The sequence below is a fragment of the Phyllobates terribilis genome, unplaced genomic scaffold, assembly GCF_046119375.1.
Source record: "Phyllobates terribilis strain yellow unplaced genomic scaffold, ASM4611937v1 Scaffold_5__5_contigs__length_657084704, whole genome shotgun sequence".
Classification (NCBI taxonomy): Eukaryota; Metazoa; Chordata; class Amphibia; order Anura; family Dendrobatidae; genus Phyllobates; species Phyllobates terribilis.
Window position 1 is genome coordinate 288956348 of NW_027362765.1, and position 14926 is coordinate 288971273.

General features: G+C 39.7%; 1 protein-coding gene across 2 annotated transcripts in view; it reads left to right on the forward strand.

Annotated features, from left to right (window-relative positions):
* The window catches only part of LOC141272983 (uncharacterized), a 49122-nt gene that overhangs the window by 22497 nt on the left and 11699 nt on the right, over window positions 1-14926 (forward strand). Inside the window, exons 3-7 of one of the 2 annotated variants that reach the window (XM_073684236.1) lie at window positions 5320-5405; window positions 5507-5585; window positions 5672-5769; window positions 8060-8174; window positions 9875-13552. In XM_073684236.1, coding sequence (XP_073540337.1) covers window positions 5320-5405; window positions 5507-5585; window positions 5672-5769; window positions 8060-8174; window positions 9875-11037 — 1541 coding nt within the window. In that variant the 3' untranslated portion in view covers window positions 11038-13552. Of the gene's footprint in view, window positions 1-5319; window positions 5406-5506; window positions 5586-5671; window positions 5770-8059; window positions 8175-9874; window positions 13553-14926 lie in introns of those variants that run through there. The other variant, XM_073684237.1, reaches the window with a different exon arrangement.

Here is a 14926-nt window from a genome sequence, read left to right on the forward strand (position 1 = left end):
GACCCTCCTCTTCACCTGTGGCAGCAGGGTTCTTCTTCGTTGAGAAGAAAGATGGGTCTCCGTCTGTTAAGATTTCCGGGAATTGAGATCTGTATCCTCTTCCTCTGATTCTGGATTTATTCATCCAGATTGTGGGAGCTAAAGTGTTCTCCAAGTTGGATTTAAGGGGAGCCTACAATGTGGTTCGATTCAGAGAAGAGGATAAATGGAAAACTGCTTTCGATACCCCTGAGGAGGCATTTCGAGAGTCTGGTTATGCCTTTTGGTCTCACCAATGCACCTGAAGTTTTCCTTCATTTCATAAACTATATTTTCCACCATTTAGTGGGCAGGTTTGTGGTGGTCTATCTGGATGATATTTTGATTCACTCACCTGATTTAGAGACACATCGGGATCATGGTAAACAGGTACTATAGAATTTAAGAGATAACAAACTTTATACCAAACTGGAGAAATGTGTTTTCGCTGTCCATGAGGTTCCGTTTTTGGGGTACCTGTTGTCACAGTCAGGTTTTCGGATGGATCCGGAGAAGATCAGTGCTATACTTGATTGGGATCGTCCTAAGAACCTGAAGGCATTGCAGTGCTCTCTGGAGTTTACTAACTTTTACCGGAAATTTATCCAAAATTATTCGGTAATAGTGAAAACCCTCACTGACATGACAAAAACGGGGTCTGATTTCGCTAAATGGTCGAATGCCACTCAGCAGGCTTTCTCTTTTTAAAGAGATGTTTTCCCACATCACCTACACTCAGTCACTTTCTCAACCTTTCATTGTAGAAGTTGGAGCTGGGGGTTAGGGCTGTGTTGTCTCAGGGTCCGTCCCCTGGAAAATGGTGTCCATGCGCTTTCTTTTCCAAGAAGCTGGGTTATACACTGGGGCTAAAACAACATTTTTTTTATTTTTTTATTTTTATTTTTTTAAGTAAAAATGTAATTATTTTCTTTTCACTGCCCAATGGTATAAAATTCTGTGACATTCTTGTGGTGTCAATATGATCACTGCACCCCTAGGTGAATTCATTGAGAGGTGTAGTTTGTAAAATGACGTCACTTATGGTGGGGTTCTGCTGTTCTGGCAGCTAAGGGGCTCGGTGTCACGCTAGGAATTGGGAGAACCCACGTGTTTTTTTTTTTTTTTTTTTTGCCCAGTCCTTTCATGAGACCTCAACTTTCCCTGCCCAGATTGCTGATCTAATACAAAGGCATTGCAGTGTACTAGATCAGTGAGTGAATCGCACACAGGAGGTGTATCCCCTCCTGCTGAAGGCAGTACCTTACAGGCCACTGTACGTGGGTGACCCTGCTTACATCATGGAAACAATCGGCCTAAGGCTTAGTGCCCAGGAGGCAGAAATGAAGCAGAAATGTTCCTGAGCATTTCTGCATCTCCTTGACTGAAAAACGCATGTGGTTTTTACATGCGTATTTGCCATGCGTTTTTCCAATGCATTGTATAGGCAAATACGCATGCAGAAACGCACAAGAATTGGTCATGTCCGTATTTTTTTCTGCGAGTAAAATCCGCGCAGAAAAAATCCTGACCATGTGCACAGAACTTGCAGAATGCCATGGGATAAGGTATGCAATGCGTTTTTGGAGCGTTTACGCGCTGCAAATACGCACCAAAAAACGCATCATGGGCGTGGGCTGTGTCAAAACCGCATGCGTTTTTCTGCCAAGGAGATGCAGAAATGCTCCGGAAAATTTCTGCTTCATTTCTGCAGTAAGCCTTATGCAATCTTTGTGCTGATCGGAGCAGTGAGCCAATCGATGTCACAATTTACTGTGGCATCAGAGGGGTTAAAACACCTGTTATCTGCACGATATATCTGATTGTGGGCGTTACACTGCAGTGTATCTATCGTTGACATCCACTGATGTTCACGCCGGCACGAATGTTGCTCCGTACATGTATGGTGGTTTGTGGAAATATATATGTAGGGCGGATGTCGTGAAGGGGTTAATTTCATCCATTGAGTCTTGAGGAACCTCACTAGAAAATTTATTTATTTTTTTTTAAAAAAAACTTTAGGGGAAATTCAGTTAGACACAAAAACACTATAATGCAAGACTTTTTCTAAATAATTTTACAAGCGTGCATTGCCAATGATCCGTTAGGTGCCCTATAGCCCAGGCTTCCGTATTCAGAATGGGATTTGACTCTGTAAAACCAGATTTCTAATCTTTATTTAGTTTCTAAAGTTTTTGTGTTCAGTAGTCCATTCCTAGATTGTTTTTCTGCTTTTGATCTCTTCTAATGCTGGGGAAATTAATAATTGTCCCCACTGCCAGAGCAATTCTCACGCTTTTTGATAAATTTGAGTTTAAAATATATATAAAAGTCATTTATATCCCCCCCCCCCCCTTGTTTTTATTTTTTTAAAAGTAGACAACAGACTAATTGTGAAAAATGTCCCTGAGGAATTGACAAACATTAAAGAATTAAAGGGGTATTCACATCTCCAAGATCCTATCCCAATATGTAGTAGGTGTAATAGTAATATTAGCAAATATCTCCCAATTAGAAATGCAGTATAATTTTTCTGATTCGCTATGTCTTTTTTTCCTCATGTGCAGACATTGCAGGACCTTGGGTATCCATGGCTACGACCACTGATCTAGTGATAGTTGGCTAGTTGCTAGTGGTCGATACCTAAGGTCCTGCAATGCTTGTACATGAGGAAAAAGACATGTAGTATAGTTTTTTTGATTCTCTATTTCTAATTGGAGATATTTGTTATTACACCTACTACATATTGGGACAGGATCTTGGAGATGGGAATACCCCTTTAATGTTTGTGGTTACAGTTCTGATCCATGCGGAGCCTGACACTTGGACATAGACTCGTACATAAAAATAAATATATAATACATATTCTCCAGATGCTTGGAGACATTTGAGTCATAGAATTGACAAATCTAATTATTCACAAAGAATGATTAGTTGTGCAACTGCTCATCTTCACTTCTGTTTAATAGAATGAAAAGACCCCTCCATCTTTCGTTAACCAAGATGCCCCATTGGCCAAATCAGAGGACACATATCCTCCCTTTTTAGTAAAAGGGATAAAAGTAGTTAGGAAAATTCTTGGATCCACCCTTAGGTTCAATATAGGCTTTACAGGGAAAGATGAGCAAAACTAGCTCTGACTTTTGCTTTTGCTGACACTTTTAGCTTTATTTGCACTTGCTAGTAAAAGGTTTAAATTAAACAATTTAGTGGTACAGTTATAAGCTGTAATAGTTCCTTTCTTGTGTAATTTTTGTCATGTGAGAAGAATTTAAAGGGTTTGTCCCATAATGGCTTTTCAGGGGTGCAGTGCTCCCCTGCTTACTGGGAGTGGGTGCTTCTGCATGAATGAAAGTTCAGACTTATGGCATCTTTGCACTTAGCTCTCATCGATGCTGCAATAACTTTTCAATTATATTTAAGAACTTTTAAATTGCCAATGAGTGTCATTATCATTTACAATTCCTCTAAACTCTTGACTGACTGTTTCCATGGTGGAGGTGGTACCAGCCCAAGCGCTATCCTTGTGGAGCTTCATAAATGGTGTTTCAATGGCTGAGATCCCAATGTAAACTTTTTTAAGAATAGGCAAAACGTATAAAAAATATCCCACCACTGCACTTTTCAGTGTCGTCTTCTCCATGTCTACTATTGTGGTTTGAAAGAACTGGATTTTTGTATATACACTGTGTGCAGAATTATTAGGCAAATGAGTATTTTGATCACATGATACTTTTTATACATGTTGTCCTACTCCAAGCTGCATAGGCTTGAGAGCCAACTACCAATTAAGTAAATCTGGTGATGTGCATCTCTGTAATGAGGAGGGGTGTTGTCTAATGACATCAACACCCTATATAAGGTGTGCTTAATTATTAGGCAACTTCCTTTTCTTTGGCAAAATGGGTCAGAAGAGAGATTTGACGGGCTCTGAAAAGTCCAAAATTCTGAGATGTCTTGCAGAGGGATGCAGCAGCCTTGAAATTTCAAAACTTTTGAAGCGTGATCACCGAACAATCAAGCGTTTCATGGCAAATAGCCAACAGGGTCGCAAGAAGCGTGTTGGCCAAAAAAGGTGCAAAATAACTGTCCATGAATTGAGGAAAATCAAGCATGAAGCTGCCAAGATGCCATTTGCCACCAGTTTTGCCATATTTCAGAGCTGCAACGTTACTGGAGTATCAAAAAGCACAAGGTGTGTGATGCTCAGGGACATGGCCAAGGTAAGGAAGGCTGAAAAACGACCACCTTTGAACAAGAAACATAAGATAAAATGTCAAGAATGGGCCAAGAAATATCTTAAGACTAATTTTTCAAAGGTTTTATGGACTGATGAAATGAGAGTGACTCTTGATGGGCCAGATGGATGGGCCAGAGGCTGGATCAGTAAAGGGCAGAGAGCTCCACTCCGACTCAGATGCCAGCAAGGTGGAGGTGGGGTACTGGTATGGGCTGGTATCATCAAAGATGAACTTGTGGGACCTTTTCGGGTTGAGGATGGAGTGAAGCTCAACTCCCAGACCTATTGCCAGTTTCTGGAAGACAACTTCTTCAAGCAGTGATACAGGGAGAAGTCGATATCGTTCAAGAAAAACATGATTTTCATGCCGGACAATGCTCCATCACATGCATCCAACTACTCCATAGCGTGGCTGGCCAGTAAAGGTCTAAAAGAAGAAAAAATAATGACATGGCCCCCTTGTTCACCTGATCTGAACCCCATAGAGAACCTGTTGTCCATCATAAAATGTGACATCTAGAGGGAGGGAAAACGGTACACCTCTCGGAACAGTGTCTGGGAGGCTGTGGTGGCTGCTGCACGCAATGTTGATCGAAAACAGATCAAGCAACTGACAGAATCTATGGATGGAAGGCTGTTGAGTGTCATCATAAAGAAAAGTGGCTATATTGATCACTATTTTTTTTTGTTTTTGCATGTCAGAAGTGTTTATTTCTAAATTTTGTGCACTGATATTGGTTTTCCTGGTGAAAATAAACAAGTGAGATGGGATTATATTTGTTTTTTATTAAGTTGCCTAATAATTCGGCACAGTAATGGTTACCTGCACAAACGGATATCCTCCTAAGATAGCCAAATCGAAAAAAAGCCCACTCCAACTTCCAAAAATATTAAGCTTGGATATTTATGAGTCTTTTGGGTTGATTGAGAACATAGTTGTTGATCAATAATAAAAATAATCCTCTAAAATACAACTTGCCTAATACTTCTGCACACAGGTACATTATTATCTCCTGGTCCTCACGTGTATATAATCTATTCCATCGCTGTGTGTTTTACTACAGGTCCGTCCGAAAAAAGATTAAAATCAGAGAAATGTCCCGGTCTTGTGTATTCCCAGGATTGTCACAACAACCAGCAGGTTCATCAGGTAAATAAAACAGACTTATCTTTATAATGTTGTTTCATTTCGGTTTACAGTCACTGCGTGAAATTATTTAAAATTCTATATTTCTTACTTTGTCTGTTTAGGCTGAACGTCTGCTGGACATTAAAATTGAAGTCCTAGACAAAGAGGAGGAGGAGATGTATATAAAGGCTGATCAGCAGAGTAAGGAGACCTCTATTGTTTATAGTGTAGATAAGTTTAAGGATTACATACAGTGTATTCAGTCATTGTCTCTGTGATTCCAACAGATGGGTCCTGTAAGAAAAATCCACCAGACAGATGTTCTAGTCCTTTGTATTCTCAAGTTCTCCTAGACCAGAATGACAGTGTCAAACTGGATCATCAGGTAAGACTGGGCCAAGACACCTATCTAATTCTCATAGAGCTTGTGTGTGACCCCATAGTCGTAGTCTTAAAGGGAACCTGTCATGTGCTCAAACACTGTTAACCTGTGGATATAGTGTTAATCTGCAAGTTAAGTGTTCCAATGCTGTCTGGATGTCTTACTGAAAGTACAGCTGCTTGGAGAAAATTTAACTTTATTCCTCCCGGGAGTTGCAGAGTTTGTCAGAGGCGTGGCTAATATGACTACAGTCACTGCTCAGTACACAGTGAGCGTCGGCTATAAGCACACCCCGGCACTTTAACAGCTTGCTGTGAACCGCATCTGTGAAGAGTGAGCTGTCAATCAAATTGATGGGGCACGCTAGGATCCGTTGCTAACAAAGACACAACTGCAGCCGCTACGGGCATACCTATATGACTGAAAGCTGGCGGCCCCCAGGAGGAATAAAGTTAAAGTTAATTTTCTCCTGGTAACTGCTTTTTCAGTAAGGCAACTGGACAGTATTGGAACGCTATTAACCTGCAGTGTAACCCTATAACGGCATTTGGGGACATGACTGGTTCTTTTTAAAGGAAATCTGTCGGTAAGATCAACCATACTAAGCTGTCTTTATGGGCATGTAGGTGATGGAAAGCTTAATAAAGTGATACCTTGATATCTGCGATCTGATGTCTTATTCCAGAGAAATCCACTTTCTTATATGTAAATGAGCTGTTCAGGGCAATGGACAGGACACTGATCTGCATGACAATCTGCCTCCAGGGTGTGTGTGTATATATCTATATATCTATAATATAATATATATATATATATATATATATATATATAATATAATATAATATAATATAATATAATATAATATAATATAATATAATTATATATATATATATATATATAATAAAATGAATGGGGGAGTTACCAGTGTGAGACATGTGACTTAACACAGAACAGGAGAACTGAACTTTCTCTCATAACAAACAAGTTAGCAGCTGCAGCTGTCACAGCTCTGCTGTATGGCAACCAGGGCTGTGAAGTTGGAGTTGTGGAGTCGGTCTGTATAAAATGGACCAACTCCGACTCCTAAAGTATATAATTAGTACAGTAGTACAATGCAGGATGTGCTGTAAATGTTTTCATAAGAATTTGAGAAAGTTATGAAATGTCCTATAACATTGTGGGTTACAGTTAAATTAGACAAAATGTAAAATTGGGGGAGAAAGGTTTAGCTTGATGAACCTAGGTCTTTATTCAACTTACATTACTATGTCTGTTCTATTCCTGATTGAAGGACCTTGGCTTTTAGTTGAGATGAATCTGTGATTCACTTTATGTACACGCTCAGTAGTGAGGCAGTGCTGTGGAGTTGGAGTCTGAGTTGGAAGTCGGGGAAATTGAGAAGTTGGAGGTTTGGCTTATCGGCTCCACAACCCTGAATTGTTAACACTATTGCAACCCTGTCTGGCTGTGAGCTGGAACCTGCAGCTGTGTCGGGTATAATCACACACAGCTCTGCAGTGTGAGATCAAGAGAAAAGCGAACGGTCATTATACATCACACTGGTAACATCCCCCTTTTATTCAAAATAAGCTCTGGAGGCAGATTCTCATGCAGATCAGTGTCCGGCCCGTAGCCTGGAACGGCTTATTTACATACAAGAAAAAACGTGGATTTCTCTGGATTAAGACTTCGTATCGCAGATATCAAGGTATCATTTTAGTCAACTTCCTATGACCTACATGCCCATATAGATGGCTTAGGGGGGGGGGTTGATCCTAGTGACAGATTCCCTTTTAAGGTCCATTTACACTGGCTAACCAAGGCCATTAACCGGCCACCTGTCGACTACATGCAAGCCTATCGGTGATGGTTTAATAGCCTGTTCAGACATGTTGACCGCATACTATAGTTCTCTGCGCATAGAATAACGTTGTTTACAGCAAAAAATCATTTCACCCAAAGCTTTGCTTGTCAGGTGATTGGTGACCTGTTTAGACAGGCGATTAATTGGGAAGTTAACATGCCAGTGTAAATGCACTTTTATAGTGTGTGTGTATATAATATATTATAATAATTAACTTTTTTTTTTTTCTTCTCCAGATAATTTTTATATCCCTGCCCCTTTCTGGTCATACAACAATTACCTAAATATACAATTGGTAAAGAAACATACAAAAGATACATGAATTGTAAAACTCACAAAGGAAAGCTCATTAGGTGTCACTGCATTTATTGTAGGATGTATCTTTAGACTTCTCCAACTGTGTACTGAATTTTACATCTGTGACATCAGGGTGAAGATCTAACCAATATTAAACTGGAGGTTAAAGTAGAAGAGGAGGAGACTCATGTGACGGATGATCAACAAAATAAGGAGGAGGAGGAAATTCCTGTAGATGTTGATACAGGTCAGTAATAAACACGTGTATTTAGAGTTTGTTTTTTAAGTGAAATTCTACTAGAGGATGTTGCTGCTATAGTAATTTCGATAATGGATCAGGTCACATTTGGCATAATACAGAAGTCACATATGGAAGTGGTAGCCCCATTCATAAAAGGCAGGTTCTGGTGTTGGTGCCTTCAGGGTAGAAGAGCGACATCTAGTTTAATGCAGCTTGAATCCTGTATTAGAAATATGAAAAAAACGTGTTTTTTTTTTTGTTTTTTTAAACAAAGGTAAACTCATCACAATTTTTAATGTTTAGTTCTATGCTCTTCTTTTATTTCATATGCAACATAAGGGCAGTGGATGATATGACAGATTTGTACTGCAGGCTTAGCTGATACAAACTGTGAGCCAGGAATGGGCACTATATGAACTCCTACCAGGTTTTTAAGAGAACCCCGTATTTGAAGATTTTGGAGTGTTAACAAGGGGCGGATACACTGCAGAGTTTTCTCCAAGTACCGTCTCCACACTGAGTAAAATGTTGTTTTGTGGTGAAGATTTTAGTTGTCAAAATGTCAGTTTATGCTGCTGATATTCACCTTTGGCGGATGTTAGAGGCACATGATAGTTGACTTAAATCAGCCATCATCTGTCGGGAAAGATGCAGGCTCGGTGCGTGAGCCCGCAATAAAGTCAGGGACACAATATATGACGTAAATGTATGTCGTATATCGTGAATGGGTTAAAGGGGTTTTCCACTTCTCCTCTCAATTACTACATTCCCCCTTCTAAAATAAAAACAGCCTATACTTACCTCCAGTACCGGCGATGGCACTGGCTCACCTGGGGCTTACGTGATGTTATGTCTTGCAAGTCCTGCAGTCAATCAGCGGCCACTTCACTCTCACTTACTTCGGACTAAGCTGACATCCAGAAGAAATGAGAGCTGCTGCTGTTCAGACTTCCTCCGAATGTCATTTACGTCCCAAGGAAGTGAGAGGATTTCCTGCATGGTTTGCAAGACATGACAATACTTGCTCCCCTGGGGCTCACGTGATGTTATCACTGGAACGGTGCCAACACCAAAGGTGAGTATAGGCTGTTATTTTTTAAGGTGGTAGTAAACAACACCTTTTAAGGATCTTTAAAGCAGATTTAAAAAATGTCCAAGAATTTTTCTTTTTAAAGCAATGAAGCAAGTGTGGTACCATATAAGACAATTGTTTTTCAAACCGGTTTAATTATTGTACATACAATGCAGTATTTAATGAATAATTATATCTGTTCAAGTTCCCTTTAATTAGGCCTATCTTTTGAATACAGGAGAAAAGTCTTCTGGCTCCGCATGAGTCACTGTATATCAGTTAAAATAAGGATAAGTAGGATTACATCTCAAAGATGTGTGCAACCATATTCTAAACCTATGTGCAACTGTTGAAATAACCTAGCCATGTTCAAGGAAGCTTGAGATGTGTTCTTTATCCCATGGCTTGTTATTTTGTAAAAACTTGTAACTGGCAAATAGATGAACTTGTCAAATTTTAAATGAAGGCTGATTTATTTATGGAGGGCAGGATTTTAAGATAAGTTAGCATTTTTCTAAATGTTAGTCTTATGCATAATTGTGGGCAATGAGTGGAGACCAGAATCTTGAATTACATCAGTTTTTTTAATAGGAATTTAAAGTAAAAATAGTCAAATTTCTTTTTAATCAAGCAGATACTTCCAGCAAGAAATCAGGAGGACACTTCACATTTTCTCCAAATTGTAAAGTAGAAGATTCAGATATCATTCAGCATGCTGCAGGAGAAAACCTTATGAGTACTAATGTGCATCTGGGATTTCAAAGAATAGATCTGCCCTCTAAAACTCTAAATGAGGAACCATCAACTGGTCAATTACAGGTGGTTACTCCAAGAATGGATCATAGAGGAAAAAAAATGTTTCAATGTGTGGAACAGTTTACAAAAAATGGAAGTCTTTCTATACAAGGCAGGATTCACACACCAGAAAAGCCATATTTCTGTTCAGATTGCGGAAAATGTTTTCGGAGGAAATCCTTTCTTTCTAGGCATAAAATAATTCACACACTGGAGAAGCCATTTTCGTGTTCTGAATGTGGGAAACGTTTTATTAATAGAACCAACCTCGGGGTTCATCTGCGAATTCACACAGGAGAGAAACCATTTACTTGTTCAGAATGTGGGAAATGTTTTACTCAGAAACCTTCTCTTGTTGAACATCAGAGAATTCACACAGGAGAAAAGCCATATTCATGTGCAGAATGTGGGAGATGTTTTACCCAGAAATCTTCTCTAGTCAAACATGAGCGACACCATTCTGGTGAAAAGCCATATCTGTGTTTTGAATGTGGAAAACTGTTTGCCAAGAGATCAGGTCTTGTTGAACATCAGAAAACTCACACAGGGGAAAAGCAATTTTCATGTTCTGAATGTGGGAAATATTTTATTACTAAAGCCAAACTACGGGATCATCATAGAAGCCACACAGGGGAGAAACCATTTCCATGTTTAGAATGTGGGAAATTTTTTACCACAAAATCAGATCTTGCAGAACATCAGCGGATTCACACAGGGGACAAGCCATTTTCTTGTTCTGAATGTGGAAAAAGCTTTATTAATAAAGTTAAACTCCAGATTCATCAGAGAACTCACACAGGGGAGAAACCCTTTGTATGTTCTGAATGTGGGAAATGTTATACTCAGAAAACAAATCTTGTTAAACATCAGAGAACGCACACCGGGGAAAAGCCATTCGTTTGTTCTGAATGTGGGAAATGTTTTACCCAGAAATCAAATCTTCTTAAACATCAGAGAATTCACACTGAAGAGAAGACAAATGACTTTTTATATTGTGGATAAATGTTCTTGGAATAAATTCTGATCAGGATGCAGTCAAACAGCCTTATAAATTGGAGCGATCTCTGAACACAGTGCATGGACTGGCCGGCAGCTCTCCCTGCTTGAGAATAACGGCTTCATGTATTTCTATACAATAGTAGAAAGAGATATTCCGATAAATCTGCTGCGCTTATTTACACATTTAGTTGTGATTATGGTGTTGAACAAAGGTCTGTTTTTTATTAATCTACGCGTTTCAGAGTTGAACAAAACATAGATTAATAAAACTGCTCTTTGTTCAACACCATCATCACGATTAGATATCTTCTTTTCGAGCAGTGCAGCCGATTTATCCATATATCCCTTTCTGCTATTGCATTTATTGCTGGTTTTATTCCAGCATGCAGAGCAGCAGCAGCTTGTATCTATCTGCATAGGAGTTGTGCCTGACACAACCCAGCCAGGTGAGCAATACCATACAATCTACAACGTTTATTGCCTGGGTCATGCCTTATTGTGCGCTTTTTGTCACTTTTTTAGCTATACTTCATGTATTTCTACGTAGCTGTGGTTGGGAGAGCCACCGGCCAGTCCGTGCACGGTGTTCAGATCTCGCTCTGATTTATGCGGCCGTCTGACTGCACTCTCATAGTGCTCTACATACCATTCAGTGGGAATGGTGAAGGTGTCCAGGTTTTATGGCTCTAACACGGATCTTAAAATCCAGCCATAAAGTTCATAGGACCATGTGAAACCAGCCTAAAATGCATTAGTTGCATGTAGCAGCCAATAACGACATTCCGTTTTTCATGGAATTAACCTCATTCTGCCATACCTTTTTAAAATCATATTTACCTGAAAACTGTTGTAATTAATTGAGGAAAAGATGTCTCAATGCTAGAGTTAAGCAAGACATTTAGTGCTACCATGGTCCGGCATCCAGTCCAATTTTCAATGGCAGCTGGATTAGGGCAGTCTCCGCTTTACTGAGGCATATTGTTTTTTTTTTGAGCCTTCCTGTATTGATTTTACAGAAAGATGGCTGAAAAAGACCATATGTACAGCGGGTGTTTAAAAAAAAAAAAAGATATGCAATGAACCAAAACAGTTCTAAATTAGAGTGAATCTGCTGGACCACAGGCGGCACTCCTCTTTCCGTCTAACTTCTGTCTACCTGTTAGAAAAATGAGTAAGGCCGTTGAAAGGCGTAGTAACGTAGGCTGAATAAAGACCTAGGTCCGTTAAGTTCAACCTCCGTCCATCAAGTACCGCTTACTATTCATAACTTTATACTCCAAAACTGGACTGGGAACACTTTTTTAGAGACATATTACTCGCATACAGTATATTAACTGGTCAATAACAGTATTCCACCACTTTTTTGTGGAATTAACCTTTGAAAACCCCAGAATATATTTACCTGAAAACAACTGTTGTAATACATGGAGGAAAAGATTTCTCAATACAAATAGGATAACCTATAGCTTTGTCACCTTCTTGAGGAATGAAACTGAATGAATGCTCCCCTTTAATTCTGTTTCTTCATGCTGAATTCTCACTTCAGTAGAAATAAGTGACAATGGTATTTTCATTTATAGAAGAGACTTTATGGTTCAATTATTTTTATTAAATGGCATCATAAATATACACAGTACGTCAACTGACAAATCAAGCAGGATCAATAACTATGTACTAGTATTTTTATAAAAAGTGTTTAAAGAAAAAGAAATTGAAAAGGGAAAGGAGGGGAGGTGTGATCGATGTGGATCTGACTGCTGGGATCTGTGCCTATTGGCAGGATAGGGCTGTTAAATTCCAGTTAGAATGAGAAAATGCTCAATTGCTGCTCTATTCATTCCCTATAGGGTTGCCGAATGCTCAGATCAGCTTTTTCTGTCAGCCACGTAGAGAATGAATGGAGCGGTGGTCCACCACTTCATTTTGTAATTGGGATAAAAGTGACCTGTTAGGGATGAAAAAAACAAAGCAAAACCGTTCTGCGATTGGTAGAGGTCCCAGAGGTCCTCCAATCAGTAATCTATCTCCTATTCTTTGGCTATGTGATAACTGGTTTTCACTAGACAACCGCTTTAATCACTTTAAGAGTAACCATCTTAATTTTTTCATAAATCCATACTGCTAGTGAAAATAAGAAACTTTGTAATATTTCTTAGAGATATCTGCTTCATTCTTCTCCAGGACTGATTATCTTCTCAATTCACGGCTAAATTCTGTCTTCAGTGAAAACAGAGTTTTCTCGATATTGAGATAGGAGATGATGGTTGGTGCTCATAAGATTCTACGTAGAGAGGTGTAAGGAGAAGGAGTTAGAGGCAGGCACAGACATTCTTCTGCAAGTTCTCTTTACATGACACTGTCATCTTCTACCACAGGAATGTGAAAGTCTGTATTCACAGAAGACCGATTTTTCCCTGTGAATTGAGAATGGTGAAAATGACAGACCATTCCTGGAGGAGAAGAAAGCAGAGTGTGTGTGTGTGTGTGTGTGTGTGTGTGTGTGTGTGTGTGTGTGTGTGTGTGTTTTTAATAAAATAAAAAAAAATAAATAAAAAAACAGTACAGACCAAAAGTTTGGACACACCTTCTCATTTAAAGATGTTTCTGTATTTTCATGACTATGAAAATTGTACATTCACACTGAAGGCATCAAAACTATGAATTAACACATGTGGAATTATATACTTAACAAAAAAGTGTGAAACAACTGAAAATATGTCTTATATTCTAGGTTCTTCAAAGTAGCCACCTTTTGCTTTGATGACTGCTTTGCACACTCTTGGCATTCTCTTGATGAGCTTCAAGATGTAGTCACCGGAAATGGTCTTCCAATAATCTTGAAGGAGTTCCCAGAGATGCTTAGCACTTGTTGGCCCTTTGGCCTTCACTCTGTGGTCCAGCTCACCCCAAACCATCTCGATTGGGTTCAGGTCTGGTGACTGTGGAGGCCAGGTCATCTGGCGCAGCACCCCATCACAAGAGGGTCAAATAGCCCTTACACAGCCTGGAGGTGTGTTTGGGGTCATTGTCCTGTTGAAAAATAAATGATGGTTCAACTAAACGTAAACCGGATGGAATAGCATGCCTCTGCAAGATGCTGTGGTAGCCATGCTGGTTCAGTATGCCTTCAATTTTGAATAAATCCCCAACAGTGTCACCAGCAAAGCACCCCCACACCATCACACCTCCTCCTCCATGCTTCACGGTGGGAACCAGGCATGTAGAGTCCATCCGTTCACCTTTTCTGCGTCGCACAAAGACACGGTGGTTGGAACCAAAGATCTCAAATTTGGACTCATCAGACCAAAGCACAGATTTCCACTGGTCTAATGTCCATTCCTTGTGTTCTTTAGCCCAAGCAAGTCTCTTCTGCTTGTTGCCTGCCCTTAGCAGTGGTTTCCTAGCAGCTATTTTACCATGAAGGCCTGCTGCACAAAGTCTCTTCTTAACAGTTGTTGAAGAGATCTGTCTGCTGCTAGAACTCTGTGTGGCATTGACCTGGTCTCTAATCTGAGCTGCTGTTAACCTGCGATTTCTGAGGCTGGTGACTCGGATAAACTTATCCTCAGAAGCAGAGGTGACTCTTGGTCTTCCTTTCCTGGGGCGGTCCTCATGTGAGCCAGTTTCTTTGTAGCGCTTGATGGTTTTTGCAACTGCACTAGGGGACACTTTCAAAGTTTTCCCAATTTTTCGCACTGACTGACCTTCATTTCTTAAAGTAATGATGGCCACTTGTTTTTCTTTACTTAGCTGCTTTTTTCTTGCCATAATACAAATTCTAACAGTCTATTCAGTAGGACTATCTGCTGTGTATCCACCAGACCTCTGCATAACACAACTGATGGTCCCAACCCCATTTATAAGGCAAGAAATCCCACTTATTAAACCTGAC